At 36.0% G+C, this 19,495-nt stretch overlaps 2 protein-coding genes and 1 pseudogene across 9 annotated transcripts; 2 read left to right on the top strand and 1 right to left on the bottom strand.

Moving 5' to 3' along the window:
- Window positions 1-302: 302 nt before the first annotated feature.
- On the bottom strand, window positions 303-3,018 carry LOC127958180 (cilia- and flagella-associated protein 157-like; annotated as a pseudogene).
- Window positions 2,438-13,393, top strand: LOC127958322 (SH2 domain-containing protein 3C). 8 transcript variants are annotated; one of them, XM_052557143.1, is made up of 11 exons: window positions 2,438-2,597; window positions 7,860-7,899; window positions 8,947-9,075; window positions 9,415-9,848; window positions 10,514-10,590; window positions 10,674-11,155; window positions 11,524-11,639; window positions 11,734-11,905; window positions 12,089-12,200; window positions 12,278-12,478; window positions 12,743-13,393. In XM_052557143.1, the coding sequence occupies exons 2-11, from the start codon at window positions 7,873-7,875 to the stop codon at window positions 12,910-12,912; spliced, it is 1,920 nt and encodes a 639-aa protein (XP_052413103.1). In that variant the 5' UTR covers window positions 2,438-2,597; window positions 7,860-7,872; the 3' UTR covers window positions 12,913-13,393. The 8 variants fall into 8 exon arrangements, with proteins under 8 accessions (XP_052413103.1, XP_052413104.1, XP_052413100.1 ...); XM_052557144.1 differs by lacking the exon at window positions 2,438-2,597 and adding an exon at window positions 6,251-6,424; XM_052557140.1 differs by lacking the exon at window positions 2,438-2,597 and adding an exon at window positions 6,451-6,741 and having other exon boundaries at window positions 10,677-11,155.
- Window positions 13,394-13,768: 375 nt separating this feature from the next.
- On the top strand, window positions 13,769-17,757 carry tor2a (torsin family 2, member A). Its single transcript, XM_052557147.1, has 5 exons — window positions 13,769-14,271; window positions 14,797-15,062; window positions 15,174-15,349; window positions 15,895-16,022; window positions 16,145-17,757. The coding sequence occupies exons 1-5, from the start codon at window positions 14,049-14,051 to the stop codon at window positions 16,387-16,389; spliced, it is 1,038 nt and encodes a 345-aa protein (XP_052413107.1). The 5' UTR covers window positions 13,769-14,048; the 3' UTR covers window positions 16,390-17,757.
- Window positions 17,758-19,495: the final 1,738 nt, after the last annotated feature.

The following is a 19,495-nucleotide window of genomic DNA, read 5'->3' as shown; positions in this document are numbered from 1 at the left end:
TTGCCTCTGGTTTTAGTACCAGTCTGCTGTATTTACAACACACCAGCAGGGGGTGATGGGACCGTACCAAGCAGAAAATCTTTGAAAGATCCCTGTTTAAAGTAGCTAGTATAAAACCACAATCTCATCTGCTTGCCCCATAATTCTTTTAGTCTAGAATAAAACATTTTATTGTTTGATATTGAATAACTATAACATTGAACCAGAAGGGGAAAGATTGGTACACCTTATCCTTTAAAAAAAGGCACTTTATTTCTATTTCAGGCCACGGTCACGTATCTATCCATAATGACACAACACTGTCACCTAGTGACAATACATGAAAATAACACAATGAAATTTGGAATGACACACAGGCCTACTTCAACAGTACCTTATTTAAAAATAGCCAACTTCCCACAACCCCTTTGATCAAGTATAACAATAAAAAGGTTATTTATCATTTGATTGTTTCCTAGAAGACAAGAAAACTGTCAAATATTTAAATTGCTTGATCAAAATCTGCACTAATATTTCATGTTATATTAATAATCACATGCTGTGTGTGCTGTTGATGTGCCATAACCTATATACTTACTTATGTACATAGATATAAGCACTCCTAGAGAGATTTCCTGTTTTTGATGATGTAGTGGCTGTTTTGCGAGGGACCAATCCCAGATCTCCAGTTTTGAAGTAAGACAGATATGAAGTAGATTTCTGCAGGAGTTCACTTGGTCTGGAATTAAAAGCAAGCATGAGAGTCACTGAATCACATTGCCAAAATGATTGTTATTAAATAGCATGTCTTGCAATAGGTTACATTTCTATTTTAATCCACAACACTGAATTAAAATGAATGAATGTGTACCTTTTAATGTCAGAGGCTTTTTTGAGATCATGACTGCAAGTCGCCTCTGGTATGAAGTCAGTAAGAGCTTGGCTGTTCAGCACAGCCAGCAGCTTCTGCATCATCTGATTTCGTCTGACAGTAATCTTCAGTTCTGAGTCTTCCTCTTTAGGGACCTCCTGTAACTACTGCTTATTTACTTTGCTGTTAAACCAAATGATAATTGACCTGTTTATTTTCACTCTTACCCTTAGGGCCTCTTTTAAAGCTACTGCTGCTTCCTCAAGAACTGTTTTTAGCTGTTTTCTTAACATCCATTCCTCTTCAAGCTCTTTCTTCCATCTCTTAGCTTCAGCTTTTGTTTGTCTTTTGTTCCTAAAACCTTTGCCAAATGACAGATCATTCCATGTGGCGACCACTAAAGGTAATAATATAATAAATATTTCAAATATTTAATATTGTAACACTTAGTTAACATGAACTTACACTGAAAAAATCTTCTAAAGCATTTATGAATCGTAGTTAATGTTGTTTTCAAAAATGTACTAATGCATTATTAAGATCAAGAATTGTATGTGTTTTTAAAACAATTAATTGTATTATTTCATTTATAAATAAGGCCTTACATTGCAATCTTGCATTGAAAATAGAAGATGAATGGAAAACAATCACCCATTTGACATGTGTGACATTTCTAATGTTCGCCACTGATGGCTTCAGACTTCAAATGATGCACAATATTTATGAAAGTGGTCATTACTCATTATTTATCCAATCATATTCATCTTGCACTTTCCATGATCTCTGAACAATGAGTATGAACATGCTCACCTGTCATTGTCCAGTACAGCTTTTTTCTCCAGATTATAGATTTGTGCTTGATGTTCTTCTTTTTGCTTTTGAAGCTGCTCTTCCAAACACCTGCATTCAGCCATAAGTTTCTCTTTCTGCATAGAAAATTCCTCCAAAGACGCCAGTTTACCAGCTGAACACAAAAAGATAAACACATTTTAGGTTGTAAGGTTATTTTATTAATACCAGGCACTGATGATGTTTAATGACTCAGTACAGCTAAGACCTGAAAAATCTATGTGACATTTTGAATTGTAATATACAGTATATCCCGTTATTGATCATTCATAGAAGTTTTTATTTTATCAGATGTTTGTATTCTATGTGTAAATGTGACTCCTTAGAAGTACCAAGCATGATGTGAATTTTTCCTTATTTTCCTGAAGCTCGTGTCTAAGCAGGCTCAGTTGTAACTCAAAGGACTCTCTCTCAGCCTCTTGAGCTTGCTGGTGTCTTGATAACGTCTCAGCCAGATCAATCAGTTCATCTTCTTTTTGAGCTAGTGTGCGTTTTAGGTAGATAACTATGTCTTTCTTCTCTTTCTCCACATTATTGATCTTTGAGTACAAATCCTCTTCCTGAACCTCCAGTTCATCACATTTTTGCTGGTATCTGCAAGAAAAAAAGACATGGTCACAGTTCTTAATAACGTATAAAAGGCAAGTACTTCCTATATGTTATGACATATTTGTTGAAGTGTGTTGCCATGGTTAATTATTAACAGTAGATTATAATCCAAAGTCTATTTCATTTTAGTTTCCTCAAAGGTACAGACATTAGCAGCACAATAACCTAAACTCAAATTAAATATTATGAGCTAAATTCTGTTGATGCTATTAAAATCTTGTGGCCTATGTTTTAATCCAAAACTATCTTACTGACTTCAATCAAGCTGTCAAATCAGCATCGTCATTGGGTGAGTGTTTGCTGCAGGTCCTCATTACTCTAGAATGTAGGCCTACGAGTGCATTTTTGTTTTTAGGTTGGGGAGTTTTTTCTGAGATAGCCTAAAATCAGAAGCATTTTCCTATAAACTTGTGACTAATGTAACATAAACAACCATGTAGAAAAAAAGGTTGTGTCAACTTGCAAAAGACTCTCACCTTTCCAGTCGCTCCTCGAAATCGCGTATTTGAGCCCGGTAAAACTTTTTGTCACTCTCTGTCATTTCTTCGTCGTTTTTCTGCTCAGGATTCATGCTTTCCTTTTTAAAAAATTTATCTCCGGTCCCCTGTCCATCATTTTTCGGAGGTATTGAGTTTTTACGTAGGCTATAGCCTACTTTAAACGAAACCGCCTGAGAAGTACAAACTTGCAAATGCAATTGTTTCTTGTTGCCATGGATGTGAGGTTTGAATATATATATATATATATATATATATATTATATCAAAATTGGATATTTTGCATTTACTAATATTTCGCTCATGCATAGGGTTCTGTTCTCTACAGGTCACAATGGGGCTTAAGGTCACCCTGTGAAGTTATGTTTTAAACATAGCTACTAATAGCACTATACAGCATATTGTTGTGACGGATGTGCAAAGAATGTGCAACAATTAACTATGTTACTCTATTATTATTATTACTCTATTTTAAGCTTTAAGATTTACACTGTTCAGTTAGCAGAGGTTATTATGACAGATTTGCAATGTTATAAATGATTTTAAGTTTTTGTCCCAAAAGTTGTGAAATGTTAATATGAGTCAAATTTGACCTGAGGTTGACATGAGAGCAGTTTTCTAGAACCAGTTTAAAAACTAATGACTCTGAGAAAAAGGACTCTGACTCATTCTCATTGTTCACATCCTTACGCATTTCTAAGAATTTGCTTTACACTGCCCACAACTGTTGCAATTTCCTAAATTGTCCTTAAGGAACTCCCATTTTTATTTACTAAGTTATAAACAATTAATATGTTAAAATAGGAGGCCTATATTTTTACCGAATCTTCACATATGAGCTTCATTGGTGTGCATGACATTTTGATAAAGTAAATAAGTTTAAAACAGTATTAGCATGGGAGACTGGGGAGTGTTGTAACATGGGGTTAGTTGTAACACTGTCAGTTTGACCAGTCAGAAACAACCTATGGTGATGTCATCCATATCATATGTTGTACTCCCATCTCCATTTTGAGCTTACAAGAGAAGTGACGTGTCTGTGAGCAATACTGTCAATTTTACCAAAAAAGGGATTTTGAGTATAGAAAATAATTTGTGAAGTTTACTTAATCTTAATTAGCAGTTTCTCTAGTTTAATTTGATGCTAGATATTAATGCTAATTTGATGCTAGATATTAATGCTAACTTCAAACCCACATGCTAAAAGGGTTAGCTATGTAATGGTTGCTAGGGTTGGGGATAGTTGTAACAGTTCATTTAAAATGTTAGGAACACTGGAGAAAGGGCAAAAAAAAAAAAGATTGGTGTCTGGGAAGAGACAGAAGAAAAAAAACTAAGTAAACAAGCAAAAAGCCCAATTGGTCAGTTCTGGGCCCACGAAGCCTGCACCCCAGGGGTAGCCATCTACATTTGTCACAACTGTGAGACTGACTGAACCCTTATGAAAAATACACTGAATACACACTCACACTGACACACACAGCACTTTGATATAGTGTTAGGTTTAAAGTTCCAAAGGAAACACACACACACATTTTATATAATGTTAAGATGAAAGTTCTAACAAAATACAACACACACATATACATACACACAGCAATTTGTTATAGTCTTGAGTTTAAAGTTGCAGAATAGTTTTGTTTAAATTGTTCATTTTTGTTCTTCAATAAAGTTCTTGCATAATCTGGAAAGTGTGGATATTGTTTCACCAATTTACAGTACGTCCTATTGTTACATCTACCCCCAGCTAGTTTTACAACTCACCCCAGTAGTGGGGTAGGTTGTAACTACAGAACTCTTTGCATTTGACATTAACTCATATGATCTTTGAGTGTGTAGTACAAGTTCAAGTGAGTTTTATTTGTAGTAGACAAATGTGGCTACAATGCATGGCCGTTGCCAGGCTTTGAAAATTAGTGATAATAACCCCCTTATTATTGAATTGTGCTATAATAACCCCTATAAATACAACTAATATACTCAAACACTTGAAAAGAGACAGAAATGTAGATGTTTTTGGAGGGATGCTCATTTTTAAATCATGCCCTATTGCATCAAAGTTTGTTAATACTATATTTATGGGGTGGATAATTTTATCAGTTGTTTATTATTCATGCAAACATACATATTGCCCACCAAAGGTGTTATTTTCGGATAGTCAAGAATACAAAAGACAGACAAACTGTGTGTCATACATATTTTGACTTGATGACCCGGGTTCGAATCCGCCTTTTGGCAAAAAAAATGTCTCCCTTTTCTAATTAAACCAAAAAGTTAAGGTTAGGAGTAGGAAGGGCTTTATTGTCCCAATAAGGTGGCATCCATTGAATTAGACCCAATTAGTTATTATTGCAAACTGTTTTATTATGTACTATTGAGGTGCAGATTGCCACTATTTGCAGTAAGTAGCTAGTATAAATAGCAGAAAATCCTGCTATTTGAATATAGTATATATGGAATCTATAGATATTTGCACTTAGTGTAAATAGCTGCTGCCTTTTTTTTAAACTGCCAGACTAATGCCGGTGATGCAATGTTGCCAAATGTTGTTATTAAAATAAACAAAAACCTATAAATAAATAAAATAAACCGAAATTATTTCATATATTTTGAAAATTAGATATGATAAAGTTATCGCTGACTCTAAACTGCAACTTCCTACTTTATTAACTTTATAAAGTACTAAATACAGTGGAAAAAAACAAATCACAAAACGCTCATAAAAGCTGGATCACACGGAGGCTGCGTCTCGCGCTCTCACTCACAACTCTCTGAAGACTCGTTCACTTCGGAAGTGTCTCGCAGCGATCATTTTCATACCACGGACGCTAAACATTCTGAATTATACATGCAGACATTCATATGAGGAGTCTAGCAGCAAATTAGTCAATCAGAGAACACATTTTATTTACGAACATGAAAAATTTACAGAGGTCCGGACCGCGTTTACCTCATGGCGGCCATGCTACAATGTATCAAAGTTTGAGAGGTATAATTAAACAACCACTAAAAGTTGGTGACCCTCAAATAAAAAGTGTTACTATCATCCCAGGTCTCCCCCTATAGGTTATTTATTTATTTATTTATTTATTTATTTTATGCCATTTTTAAATGCTAAATAATAATTCGCTTTTTTAAGTAAAAAAAAAAAAAAAAAACCTCTGTGCTTTATCTGCAAGCTGATCCACTCAGAGACTGGCACAGGGAATAATATAGGCTAGTGATTTAAATGAGAGCATGGGCATCTGCGAATAATTGCTGAACTGTCTAAACAAACGCTTTTGGTGTACAATAACAGCCATTTTCTGAGTATGATGATGATTCCAAGTTGTAGGGGCATTGATGATAAAGAAAAAAACGATGAAACAGAAAAAAACGATGTCTTCATGATTCATGAGACACTATGACATTGTAGCAAAGAATGATAGCCGCGCTTCGCGTCAGCGGTCAAAAGAGATGCGCGTGAAATGCACACATGACAGCGATGAACTCCCTCACTCACCGCGGGACAAACCTCATGGCCATGTAGTGGTTAATGACAGCTGAGGGTGTTTAAACAACTTTAAAACATGGAATGAAAGTGAAATTCTATAGCAATGCGTTCTACACTGATCGCTGAGGTCTGGTATTACAAAATTACTTTGAAAATGTAACTTTAAGGTCTTCTAATCATAGAAGTTGCATTCCCTGTATGGGTATGTTAGGGTAAAGTTACATTGTCCGTAAGACTTCTGTGTTTATAGTGATAGATGGTGCTTGTTTATGAGTGTCTGAGAGGAGTAGAGAGGTTCAGGGAGGGGAGTCTGCTTATTATGTAACTGCCGTTTGGAAAAGTGTTTTCGCGCTCAGCTTTTTGAGTCTGACATTCCTCCAGTTCCAGTGGAATTCGGTTCGACAACACAGCGAGAGCAGATCACAGAGAAACTATGTGCGCAGAGTGCGTGCTCCTCATCCTGTCACATCGCATGTCGCTCTTCTGGAGGGTCTAACAAAGGTTTTAGGAAGAGAAGGACTTTGGTGAGAATCCCTTCGCGGTAGGAGGTTATTTCATGGTTTTTAAAATGATTAAAATCAGTTTGAAGGACGTCTGAATACTATTGGTTTAAGGAGTTAAAGTGTCTTTTTTAATATGTTTATGCCATATACTTTTTGATACTGTATTTTTTTTTACAGAACAACAAAGCATGCTCATCCTCATTCAGTTATAAAGGATGTTGTGTTTGTGAGCAGAGGGATTTTCTACTGAGAACAAGTGATTTTTGAAGTCCTTTTCTGAGTGGAGGTTATTTATTGTTGTATAGGAGAAGTCTGGTTTATAATGAAAACATCAGCATAAGGTGTGGAAGTGTCTTCTTATGCCACATGTCTTAATGTACTGGAAAGTCATTTGCTTAATGAGCTTTTTTGTTTTGTTTTCCAGTTAATAAAGTAACATGTTACATTTCAATGCAAACAAAATTGTGGTAGGCCTATATTATTGGTACTTTAATATACTTTCTATAACCAAAAAAATATATTTTTACATTTATACTGGAAAACAACAAAACACTTGTTAAGAAATTCAGATTTCATGATTTTTGTGTTTTTTTTTCTGAATTTGCATTGAGGAATGTGTGTAGCATTTTGTTCTCTAAGTAGCTTTTTTTTTCACCCCAGGAGGTTGAACCCATGTTCAGTACAGAACGTTAAATATCTGATTGTGAAACCGTGAGAGGGAACTGGTGTTGTAATCTCTAAGATATTCAGGCAGTCTGGCATGGAGGCTCTTTGTTTGGGAATGGACATAGCAGGCTGTAACTGGGTGTTGTCAGATGTGTCTGTGGTCCACAGTTAATGCACTGATGAAATAGTTTTCATGGGAAAGAGCAGCATGTGTTTTTCCGGTGACAGTTTGCTGTCTTGGAGCCACCTGACTGTCACTTCATATTCTATGTGAAGTTATGCTAATGAATAAGTGTTTCCACTCAGCAACTAACACATGACTCATAGCTCATTACAATATTTTGACACTGGTTACGACACCGGTCTAATTTTATCACTTTTCTGCATTTACAGGCATTCAGGTCTCATGGAAAACAGTGGCGTTTATGTAAAGGTAGGCTACCATTTGAGAATTGTAATTTACATCTTGACAGATTTTAGGGTGACATTGTGACATTATTATGCGGAAATTTATTTAAATGGAAACTTTCAGTTTTTGGTTTATGGCTTTCAGTCATATATATCATTTTTATGAAGGGATAGTACACACAAAAGGGACATTTCTGCCATCATTTACATTCCAAACCATTCCCATTGACTTCCATTGTATTTTTTTTTCATACGGTAGAAGTTAAAGAGAATTGAAACTGTTTAGTTATCAACATTCTACAAAATACCTCCTTTTGCGTTCTGCAGATGAAAGGAGGTCACAGGTTTGGAATGACATGCAAGTGAATAAACAAATGACAAACTTTTCATTTTTAGATGAATTATCCCTTCAACATTAGGTTGAGTACTGGCAATTAAAGCTAAAAACTGCTGCATTATGAAGGTTATTTTGTTTTGCTGGTGACACAAAGTGTTGGTCACAAAGGAATTTGAGAGCTTCGCTATTAAACTCTAATTGAATTAGGATGGGTGACACAAAAGGGCTTGGACTGCTGCCCATTACTTCAGAATGGCCGAGGACAAACAGGGTTACTGTAGGCAACCAACGGTGCCAAATGTTGCTGTTTATTTTAGAGCAACTGAATACAGGCTCGCATTTAATTAAAAATGTTTCACATTATACCACTGATAGTTGTTGTAGCATCTAGAACAAAGGCAGTATTTTCACCATTACTGTCGTTTATCTTTCTGCACAATAGTTACTTAACATGCAGGACGTTTTCCCATCATTTAAGTCGAACTTTATCAGTTTTATTGCTCCAGAAGAACATATAAATAGATTGGATAATGGGGCCAGTTGTTGCTTGTGAGACTCTACACAATGCTGTTAGCATATATTACTGCAGTGATATATATTGGTCTATTAAGAACTCTAAACACAGTGATGTTACCTTAACAGCTGAGAACCGCAATCTGAGTCATTCGTTTCAAAGGAAGGTTCTCATGATTTCTTTGTTCTTATGGTTTCTCATCATTGCTTTATTTTCTTTAGTTTTCTAAAGAGACATGCCAACTGAATTCCCCATCAGACAAACTGAAGCAAGAGTTGGAACAAGAGTTGAAATTAAGCAGCTGTAACTTATCAAGTCATGGCTGGTACCATGGTCGCATACCTTGGGAGGTGAGTTTGTAAATATTTGTACTCTTTTTGGAAAATAAAGGTTCCAAAAAGATTTTTTCCTAACAATGCCATTGAAGAACCATTTTTGGTTCCCTCAAAATAATCTTTTAGTTACCAGTTCTTAGAAGAACCACATTTTATCTTTCGGTGAAGAACTTTTTAGTATTCTAAAGAAACCTTTTTAATCGTAAAAATGTTTGCAGAATGGAAAGCTTCCATAGATGTTAAAGGTTGTTCATGGAACGATAGATAACCATTATTTTAAGAGAGTAATATTTAACATCCTCACATATTTACATGTTCTTGTTTTGACTATTGTTTTCCCATCTTAAAATACAGGTTTCTGAGTCTCTTTTGCAACGGGATGGGGATTTTCTGGTCCGTGACTCCCTCACTAGCCTTGGAGACTATGTCTTAACCTGCTGCTGGAACCAGAAAGCTCTTCATTTCCTCATCCACAAGGTTCTGCTCAGATCTTATAAGACATATACTCATGTACAGTACTTTCTGGAGGAGGAAACGTTTGATTCTCTGCCAGCACTGGTCCAGTCCTGTGTTGGAAATAAAAGGCCTCTGACAAAGCAGAGTGGTGCCTACATTTACTCACCAGTTAACAGGACACTTCCACTCAGATACCTAGAAACCATGTTTGGGCTTCCAGGTGTGGAAAACAGCCCAGTGAACTCACCAACCAGACAGAAGGGAAGCCAAAAGAAGAGGGAAAGCATAACTGTGACAGAGGCTTTGGGAATTGAGCTGATAAGACCACAGAGGTGAGTTCCATGATAGAAGTTGTTCAGAAAATCAGTCATTGATATTAAAAGTGGACTGTGTCGTTTCTGATACTTAAGCGTCGACAAACAAAAATAATGACTACAGTTGGTCAGTCAAACCCATAGCCACACCCCTAACACATCCCATTGGTTGAGCCATTGGTTTTTTGGGCTAGTCAGGGTGCTTAAACAAACGATGTTTGATGGCGACACAGTTCCTTTGTCGGTAAAGACAAAGATTTTTAATAACTGCTGTTCACTTGAAAATGTCATTCATCAAAGAGTCCTAAAGAAATGTATCACAGATTCCACAAAAACATTAATCAGCAATGGAGTACCAATACTTACTGATAATAAATGAGCATATTAGAATCAGCATTTTAAAATTATTTCTGAAGGATCACTTGGAGTAATGGCTACTGAAAATTCAGCCTTTCCATAACCGGAATAAATCACAAATACATTCAAATAGAAAACTGTTGTTTTAAATTGTGATAATATTCCACGGTATTACTATGTTTATTGTATTTTTTTAAATAAGTGCTGCCTCTGTAAGCAGAAGTGGCTTCTGTCAAAAACATTAAAACTTTTTTTTTCATAATTCTCATCCTGTAAATGATTAGGTTTTGGTTTAATAATTGATTGCCCTGTCCTGTATTCCACAGTGATGTTGTGAGGAGTTTTGAAGGTACCATAGAGCAGTGTGTTGCAGTGTCATCCTCCCCAATAAAAATGAGCACATGTAAGATTCATTTCCCATCAAATCAAGTAAAACCAGAAAGTATGAGAATAGCATTGTGACTGTGCATCTGCTTATGTCTCCAGTAGCCAGGCGGCGACAAAGCCCCTCTGAAAACAGGAAGTTTGTGATAGTTCCTTCATCACCTGTTCTCCAGAAGTCCAGTGAAATACGGCTTTGTTCATCTCCCCCTGAAAACACTCTCATATATCTGGAGCCAACAGAGCATCTTCTGTCCTCCATAACACATTCCCATCAAAACAGCAGAGTAGCAAACCATGCCAAAAATCACCTAGCAATTTCTCAAGATGACCTTGTGGCAACAAATTATTCCATTGTAAGACATGAAATGCAGACTTTGGATCGCAGAGAGGAGTATGATGAGGATTATTTAGTGCCTTTCACCATGGACACAGTTTCCTGTTTCAAACCTATTGTGTACCAATCACCATTGATGCCCCCAGAAAATAAACCTTTGGAGACCACAATACTGAAAAAAGTGAAGCATGTCCTGTTTGAAGTTGATATAAAGACAATGGCATTACATATCACCAAAGTTGACTGCATGGCAAGTTTGATTGCATTAATGTTTTGTGATTAGATTACTTTTCATTCATTCAAATAACTGGCATTTATAAGGCCTGCACAGTTAATCATAATGTTTCAGAGTGAAAATGTATACACAACCAGCTTATAATTCAGTTTTTATTATTTTTCTTCAATACTAAAATATTTTTTTATTTTTAAAGGTGAAATATTAAAATGGTAATATTTCTCAATTTGTTTATTATTGTTATTATAGTCATATTGATAAATGATCACAAAAATACTTGATTTTCTGAACATTTAAATATGTTCTTTTTTCAGTTACATTATGAATGACAAATAAGACATTTGTGCATTTGAATAACATGATTACTCATCTTCACTCTGCAGGTTGCTCGAATTCTGGATACATCTGATGATATGATGAAAGGGATGGGGGTGAGTTCAGGACTGGAGCTGCTTACCCTCCCACATGGACATCATCTCCGTCAAGATCTGCTTGAAAGGTTGGTGATCCCCACTTTGTTCAATTAATTATTTTTGTGAGATGGCAACCTGTACATTAAATGACACCAAATAACTCTTTTTTTTGCCCCTCAGGTTCCACACTATGTCCATAATGCTGGCTGTTCAGCTGCTGGGCTGCACAGGAAGTGCTGATGAAAGAGCCACCCTGCTGCACAGAGCCATCTGCCTGGCCTCTGAACTCAAGAGCAGTTTGGGCAATTTGTTTGGCTTTGCCACAGTTATGAAATGCCTTGAGTTACCACAGGTTAGGAAGACTGATGAAAACATTTCTCTTGAACTATGAGGAAAACGTTTTATTAAGTAGTCTTTTTAATGAATAAAAATAAATTTTTTATGAAAATAATTTTTCGTAAGAATAAATAGAAAAAATGATAATAGTAAATGCTGTGTTTATAATTTTCTAATGAATCAATCTTCTCGTTTTTAGATTGCTCGCTTGGATGAGACATGGGCAGTTTTACGTCAGAAGTACACCGAAAGTGCTGTTCTTTATGAGAAAACCCTTAGACCCTCAATGAGGATGATGAATGACGGAGAAGGTATTCATTCACACAAAGTTGCTTTAAAGATTTTGTTGGCTTAACATTTCAAGTGACAACTTCAAACTCTCTTTCAGAGATAAGTAGACCCACAGACACAACTTTTCCCCATGTGCTCCCTCTGCTGTCTCTTCTTGAAAGAAATAGTGTGGCTCTTGAGGAGTCATGGGAAAGTGCAGACACCGGAGTGGCCATGGTCTTGAGCCATCTGGATGCTGCACGTATGATCGCATGCAATGGGAGGATTTTCAGTGCAAATGCAGAGGCTAAACTGCAGGGTAATGGCTTCATTACGTAAACAGTTTCTAATGGGTACAGAATTTTTGTACTATTTAATATATCTGCATAAAGACAACAAATGGTTGCATTTATTAAACCCTGACTGCTTTAAAGACAAGGTATAAAAATAATCAGAAAATTTGCATGCTATAAATGAAATGTCATTTGAGTTCACTGGGTGTCATTTGAGTAACACCCAGTGAACGTTATGCTTTAGGTGAGGTATATATAATGTTACTTATTTCAGAATTTTTCATTCGCAGGATTTCAGGAGGAAGCAGATGTTTGGGAGGTCTTCCTCACAGAGTTTCAGATGCGTCTCCTGTGGGGAAGCCGTGGAGTGGAAAGAAATAAAGATGAACGTTATTCAAAGTTTGATGAAGTGCTAACAGCTCTATCCAACAGGCTTGAGCTTTCAGACTCAGCAAAATGACAGAATGGATGACTCACATGCTATTTTCAGAAGATCCACTATGTTTTATCAATTTATTTAGTTATGTTGATTTTTCTTTATTTTTTGTTCATAGGTTTATAAAGGGGATAAATTACTGCCACTGTATATAAACTCATCATTTCTTGCAATTTTAACTTATTTGATTTTCAGTGTTATTATTTACATAGTGTATATAAAATTCATACCCAAAGTTATATTTTCAAGACAAAATAACCTTAACTTTGCTAATATCGTTAACTTTGAACTTTGAACTATGTGTTTAATTGTCTGTTATTGGTTCTTAAAATCAATAATAATCAGATAATGGGTAATATTTACTCGTTGGTACAGTTTTTGGAGATTTGAAGTCTATATATTATTTCATACTTACACATCATTTAAAAATTATGATTTATTCTTTGTTTTTCTTCCATTTGTGTAGTGGTGTATGTTTCCAAGTAAAAAAATTTTGTTTATCTGATTTATTGTCAAACATTTACTGATTTGTAATTATAGTGCATGTACTTTGATACCAGTCGCCACATCATATTCATGTGAATCTTGGGTGAAGTGAATCTCTTAATGTCTAATTGATTTAAACATTATTGATTCAGAATCATTTTCTCTCGTCATGGCCTATATAGACAGCCCTAGTTCTTGTGTAAGAACTTTCATTTTTATCGTGCTGATCATAATCACACTTTTTTCTCTCGTTCATGCCGGTTCGTAATGATTGTAACAGTCATGCTCTGATATGGGGAAAGGTTACTTATATACTGGAAATATGTTTACCACTTGATTTTCCACTAAGGCTATACAAAGAATATAGTCTAACCTAATATTTTTTTTTATTAAAACTTGCTAAATAATTCTGCAAAGAGGTGCAAATACAGTTTGTAAATGCATATTTCGTTTGTAAATTATGATTTTTATGACAAAAATCATGGCTGCATATTAAAAAAAGGTATTGGAGCACGTAATATTACAATTAATACCGTTAAGAAACTTATTTGAAAAGAAAAACAAAAGGTTTCATTTTGTTTTGGGGCCACGGACTTACGCAACTACGTCACAACGTAAAAGATTCAGTGAATCGCCCTTCTGCTCGAACCGCTCGAAAGAACCGATTCGTGGGAATGTGTGAGATCAGTTTGTTGCCCTCTAGTGTCTTGTGGAGCTGTAACAGTTGTGCTTCCTCCAGCCACATCATCTTGGAGCGGTGCTCCGAGGGTATAGCTACAATGATACTTATACTTCTTTTAATTTATTGTACGTCCTTAGGTACCGCTTTTGAGATGAAGTCTATTTTTTGTTCAATATCTGACAGCTGCTACTGTGACTACAAACCAGACATTAAAGGTAAGGTGTGTGTGTGGGATATGAACAGCTGTCTCTTCAGAATGAAGACAGCTAGCATTAGCTTCTCTAGTAACTTACTCAGTGGGGCTTACAGCTTCAGCAGATGAAACCAAAGGATTTCTTTCAAGATAAACATGAAACACTATTTCTTTATACCACATACGCCAGATTTAACTCAACCATTAATGGTAGATGACAAATGTAAAACGAAATGCTGCATAGTTCACAGTATATGTCTGCAGCTTTGTACACAGATCACTTTTTGACTAGAATAAATGCTAAAATGCATTTGCGATATATTCTTTCTGATGTTTGCTCCATTATTTGACTTATTATTACTTGTTATGTTTATAAATACTTTTTAATGTAATACTGAAGTGCACATAATTATATACATATCAATTTAGCTGGGCAAATTACACATATTTTAGAGTAACAGACATTTTATCATAACAATAAATGCATCAGTGATTATATTAAACAATATTAATTGAAATCATCCCAACCGTGCCTGTGTTTTCCCAGGTTTTGAGTGGGACCTTTATAAAAACCTTTATGGTCAACATGTGGCCCAGGATATTGTCTCGGAAGCAGTGGTGAATTTTTTACAGGATGAAAACCCAGACAGACCACTAGTGCTGTCTTTCCACGGAGCATCTGGGACTGGAAAAAGTCTGGTCAGCTCTATGATAGGACGACACATCTACGGAACAGCGATGGGCAGTCCATACATCCATCAGTTTATTCCCACCTTACACTTCCCCTCGGCTGACAGGGTGCAGCAGTACAGGGTATGTGTGTGTTTATTGATATTTACACCAGTTAACACTTTAATGTTTAGTTCCTGGATCCATACAGTTCTTTAGATATTGTTCATTAACTTGTCCTTTTTTTGCGCTCAGTCAGATCTAAAACGCTGGGTCGAGGGAAACCTCACAGCTTGTGCTCGCTCAATCTTCATCTTCGATGAGATGGAGAAAATGCCTCCTGGGGTGATCGATGTTTTAGAACAACATTTAGGCCCCTTTCATGTTCTGTTCCAGACAAACTACCATAAAGCCATTTATATATTTATCAGGTAAATCAATCGAATATTATTTTAAATGCGTATATGGGACAGGCTTCCGTCCTTCAGTGCAATATAACATTTCAAAGCAAATAATTTTATGTATTAAAGTGATAGTTCACCAAAAAAATACTCTTATCCTGTCCATTATATCAATCCAAGCCCTTATTATTTTGGTTAATCTTTGACTTTTACTTGAATGAAACGTGAGAGATTTCTGTCCCTCCAGTGAAAGTCTGGGTTGGATCCAAAAAGGTCATATATGCTTCGTAAAATGAATCCATTTGAACAGTGGCTTTGTTTGAAACTAATCAATTCATATAAATTAGTTTTTTCCGTTGCCTTTATGACCTTTTTGGATTAAGTTTTGGTTACTTGGACTTTCAAAATTTTCAGGTTTCATAAAAAAAAATATTTTAATTGATGTTTTTGAAGATTAACTGGAGTCTTGTAAGTTTGGAAAAACAAGAGGATGAGTAAATGATAAAGGAATTTTCATGTTTGGATGAACTTTGCCATATCCCTTTACCGGTTTTCTTTTTTTCTTTTTTTCTCAGTACTGTAGGGCAGGAGGTAATTAACAGAGTAGCGCTGGAGAGCCGCCAGGCAGGTAGAGATCGAGAGGACATTCTCCCGAAAGAGCTGGAGGACAGTGTTGCTGATGCGGTGTACAACAACAAGAACAGTGCGTGTCATAGATCTTCATTTTAATCATGTTAATTGTAGCTGCTAATCTTAGTGCTTTATATGTTGCACAATTTTCCTCTGTTAAGTCAATCTAATCTGTGGGTGAACTTTGTTTCCCAGGTGGGTTCTACCACTCCAGAGTAATTACAGAAAAGCTTATCACACGTTTTGTGCCTTTCCTCCCCTTGCTGCGGCGCCACGTGGAGCGCTGTGCCCAGCGGGAGCTCTGTCAGCGTGGGGAGTGTCAGCGGGCAGATTTGGCATCAGCGGTAGGGGGCGCCATGACTTACACACCAAATGACAGCCAATACTTCTCCAGCACTGGCTGCAAATTGGTCTCGGCTAAAGTTAACTTTTTCCTTTGAGGGTCCAAGTGAAATCCCTTTAGGATCTTAACAGCAACTCCGAGCACAGAGCCCCTGATGATGGAGCTACATAGTAGAGTCACCTGTATTTGGGGACATTCTCTTATTTGTATGTTTCATCCATATGGATGAGGTCTGATGAAGAGTGAGCAGAATTTGATAATTTAGCTCTGGTTTTACCATTTTTAATCCAGCATGGATTAAGCCTGTTGCTAGTTAATTAAAGGACAGTAAGGAGAGCCGTGTGACCAGTGAAACAGCCTACGACACACAGTTTCAGTGTGCAGTTAACTACAAATCAAGTGCTCTCAGAACTTCATCATGGGATATTCATTTAACTATGGAACGAAGTGCTGTATTTCTTATGCTGACCACAGGGTGGCAGCAGTGCCTACTTGAAGCAAGGGTTTTCTTTTGTCCCACAATACCATTGTATTTTTTTTATCATATTAAATTTGTAAATAATGTATAATAGCTTTCTTTTAGTATTTAAATAGTTAACCAGATTAATCTGAAAGTATTTGTACAAAGATAATAATAATGTCTGAAAGTCAGAGTTCGCACAAACTGAATTCTTGTCATCATTTGAAGAGTTCAAGATGCGAAAGTGCTGTTAGATATTTTATTCTAAAATTAGCATTTTTATCAGGCTCCTATATAACCCTTCAATAATTGCACTTTAATGAAATTATTAGGTACATTATTATGATATGTGTTTGTTTATATGTATGTATATATATATATATATGTATGCATAAAGTTTGGAACAATAGGGAGAAAGTGAACGATTACTTAATTTTCATTTTTGAGTGAACATTACAAAAATACAGTCAATGAAAATTTTATATGGTACCACATCAAAATTAAGAAATGTTTTATGCATATATTTTTTTTCTTATTTCTTTTTATCTGAGATGCCATATTGTCTAATTTGATTGATCTGAGGCAAATTACCAGCTTTGAAATATTACTTTTTTTTCTTTGTCCTCCTTCCTTCATAAAACTCACTGAAGGATTAGAGCTAATATTCAGTTCCCTTATTTAATTGAAAACACTAAAGGGAAAATGAAAGCTACTTTATGCATGAACTGTCCTGATATAAATAGAAATGGAATCTAAGCATATCCAATTTCAGTGTTATTCATTGTTGTTTACATTGTACAGTTATTCTGCACATTCATTTAGAATAGTATGCAGTGTAAAGGAAATAATGATATACTTTTCTATTCTTTGATCAGTCATATCTGTCTTTATGAACAGTTTGTTTTGTTTTGTCTTTCTTTTTTATTTAATTTGAATCATGTACAGTAATGCAAAAGTTAAATGCAGGTACAATGCACAACAATAAAATCAAGTTTAATCTGTCAACTTTTCAGATCTTTCAACAGTTTGCTCTTCTAAATCCTCAAGATCTTTTTTTCCCACATCATGTTTTGAATGTCATGGGTGTTTCTCTTATGTCCCACCCTACATATGACCGTTCCAAGTCTCTTACTGTGGGAACACAAAACTGTTGATCATGGACAGAATGACACAAAGCCCCCCCACTCCCTCTGACAGCCCGTCTTCCTCCACTTACCAAAGGATATTAAATGTTTCTCAGCAGGAAACGCTAGCAGGTGTTAGTTGGTCTGTTGCCGGTTTGGCGAGAAGGACACCATGACTGTGAGCTGGACATGAAACCCTTTGAGACCATGTTGAATTTGAGTGGATAAGCTCTTAAAGCTGTCCCTATCGTTTCACCTGCGTACAAAGCACTAATACCCACTTTGATGACTTCATCTGTCCCATCCAGTATACCAAGAGGAAGTGTAGGCCCTCACCTTGGGTGGTGTCAAAGGAAGGATTTTCAACTGTTACAAAAAGCAACAGACTGACCCATCTCCCTCCCCCAAACCTCTGCTCTTAGTTGACCCCAGTGCTCCCGTTCACACGCTCTCCAAAGCGCCTGCCCTCGCCTGGCCACTGGCCCCTTCATTCGGACACCTCTCCATTCTGTCCTAAATCAGGTCTAAAAAGGCACAACATCACCCCCCCTCCGCCAGTCCCCTCTGTCCCTGCTACAATACCCCCAACCCCCCTCAACATCTGTGAGCACCCCTCTGTCTCCTCATTTTCTCCCTAACCACCCCATTATTGGCGGTCTTTCACTTGTAAATGTGGCCAGCCACAGTGCTGATGAGGCTTTCATCTGCACGGCCCGGGTCAGGCTGGAGTTAGCTGCCGGCCGAGGGGTGGGATGGAGGATGCGGTGGGCCTTGTGTGGCCCAGAGATGAAAAACAATCAGCACACTGAGTGAAGTCCTTTTGAGGTGCATTCAGCTGAGACGCTTGGCTAAACCAACTTTTGCCTCTTTCTGGATGTGCATCGCTTATTTGATTGCGTTTTGTGGGGTTGTGTTTTAGAGACTATATTGTCATTATTAATAATATGCTTGTTAATTAAACAGTGTTTTAATATTAGAAAGTCGCATCCTAAAAACAGATGTTTTGGCTCAACAACCATGAGAATTAAATGCAATAGTTTGCATCAGTCTTTTGGAGTTACAACAGCATCTCATTCAATTTAAATTCAAAAAAGTTTTAACCAACGAAGATCATTTGTGTTGAAAAATTTGTTCCAACTAATTGAGTGGTGGTCCTAAAACCAATTAATCTTATCTATTTCAGTTAAAGCACATGCTTAATGTAATTTATTTAGCATGTCAATTTAATTAACATGTAAGATATTTAGCAACAAATAAAGACTTTTAAACATATCAAACATAACAATTTATTAATGTAAAACATACACATAAAATAAGTTAATTTCAACATTTAATTTCCTTATTGAGTCCTATCCACAAAGCATCGCAGCTAACAAAATTATGTTATGTAAGAATATTTTATTTAATGTTATTTTAGTATCATTGAGATAACATTTTTATATTTTCAGTTTCATTTCATTTAAAGAATTAGCAATTTTGTTGTATGTTTTTGTCATTTTTAATAGTTTAGATTTTTTTCATTAATAGATATCCTTTTTTTTTTTTACATTTAATTATTTTAGATGTAGTCAAGTTAAACTAAATTATAATGTGAAATGATGAAATAAAAAAAAGGCTTT

This window comes from Carassius gibelio, chromosome B5 (assembly GCF_023724105.1).
Source record: "Carassius gibelio isolate Cgi1373 ecotype wild population from Czech Republic chromosome B5, carGib1.2-hapl.c, whole genome shotgun sequence".
Taxonomy (NCBI): Eukaryota; Metazoa; Chordata; class Actinopteri; order Cypriniformes; family Cyprinidae; genus Carassius; species Carassius gibelio.
The sequence above is the reverse complement of the archived record's forward strand: the minus strand, read 5'-3'. Positions and strand labels throughout refer to the sequence as shown.

What these genes read in the sequence shown, in the direction of transcription:
- LOC127958322 (XM_052557139.1), top strand. An exon ending in AATGCCTTGAGTTACCACAG is followed by an intron (nt 11,906 to 12,088) that starts GTTAGGAAGACT and finishes TCTCGTTTTTAG; the next exon opens with ATTGCTCGCTTGGATGAGAC. An exon ending in TGCAGAGGCTAAACTGCAGG is followed by an intron (nt 12,479 to 12,742) that starts GTAATGGCTTCA and finishes TTTCATTCGCAG; the next exon opens with GATTTCAGGAGGAAGCAGAT.
- tor2a (XM_052557147.1), top strand. Translation starts at nt 14,049, where the DNA reads ATGTGTGAGATCAGTTTGTTGCCCTCTAGTGTCTTGTGGAGCTGTAAC. An exon ending in GCCATTTATATATTTATCAG is followed by an intron (nt 15,350 to 15,894) that starts GTAAATCAATCG and finishes TTTTTTTCTCAG; the next exon opens with TACTGTAGGGCAGGAGGTAA. An exon ending in GGTGTACAACAACAAGAACA is followed by an intron (nt 16,023 to 16,144) that starts GTGCGTGTCATA and finishes TTTGTTTCCCAG; the next exon opens with GTGGGTTCTACCACTCCAGA.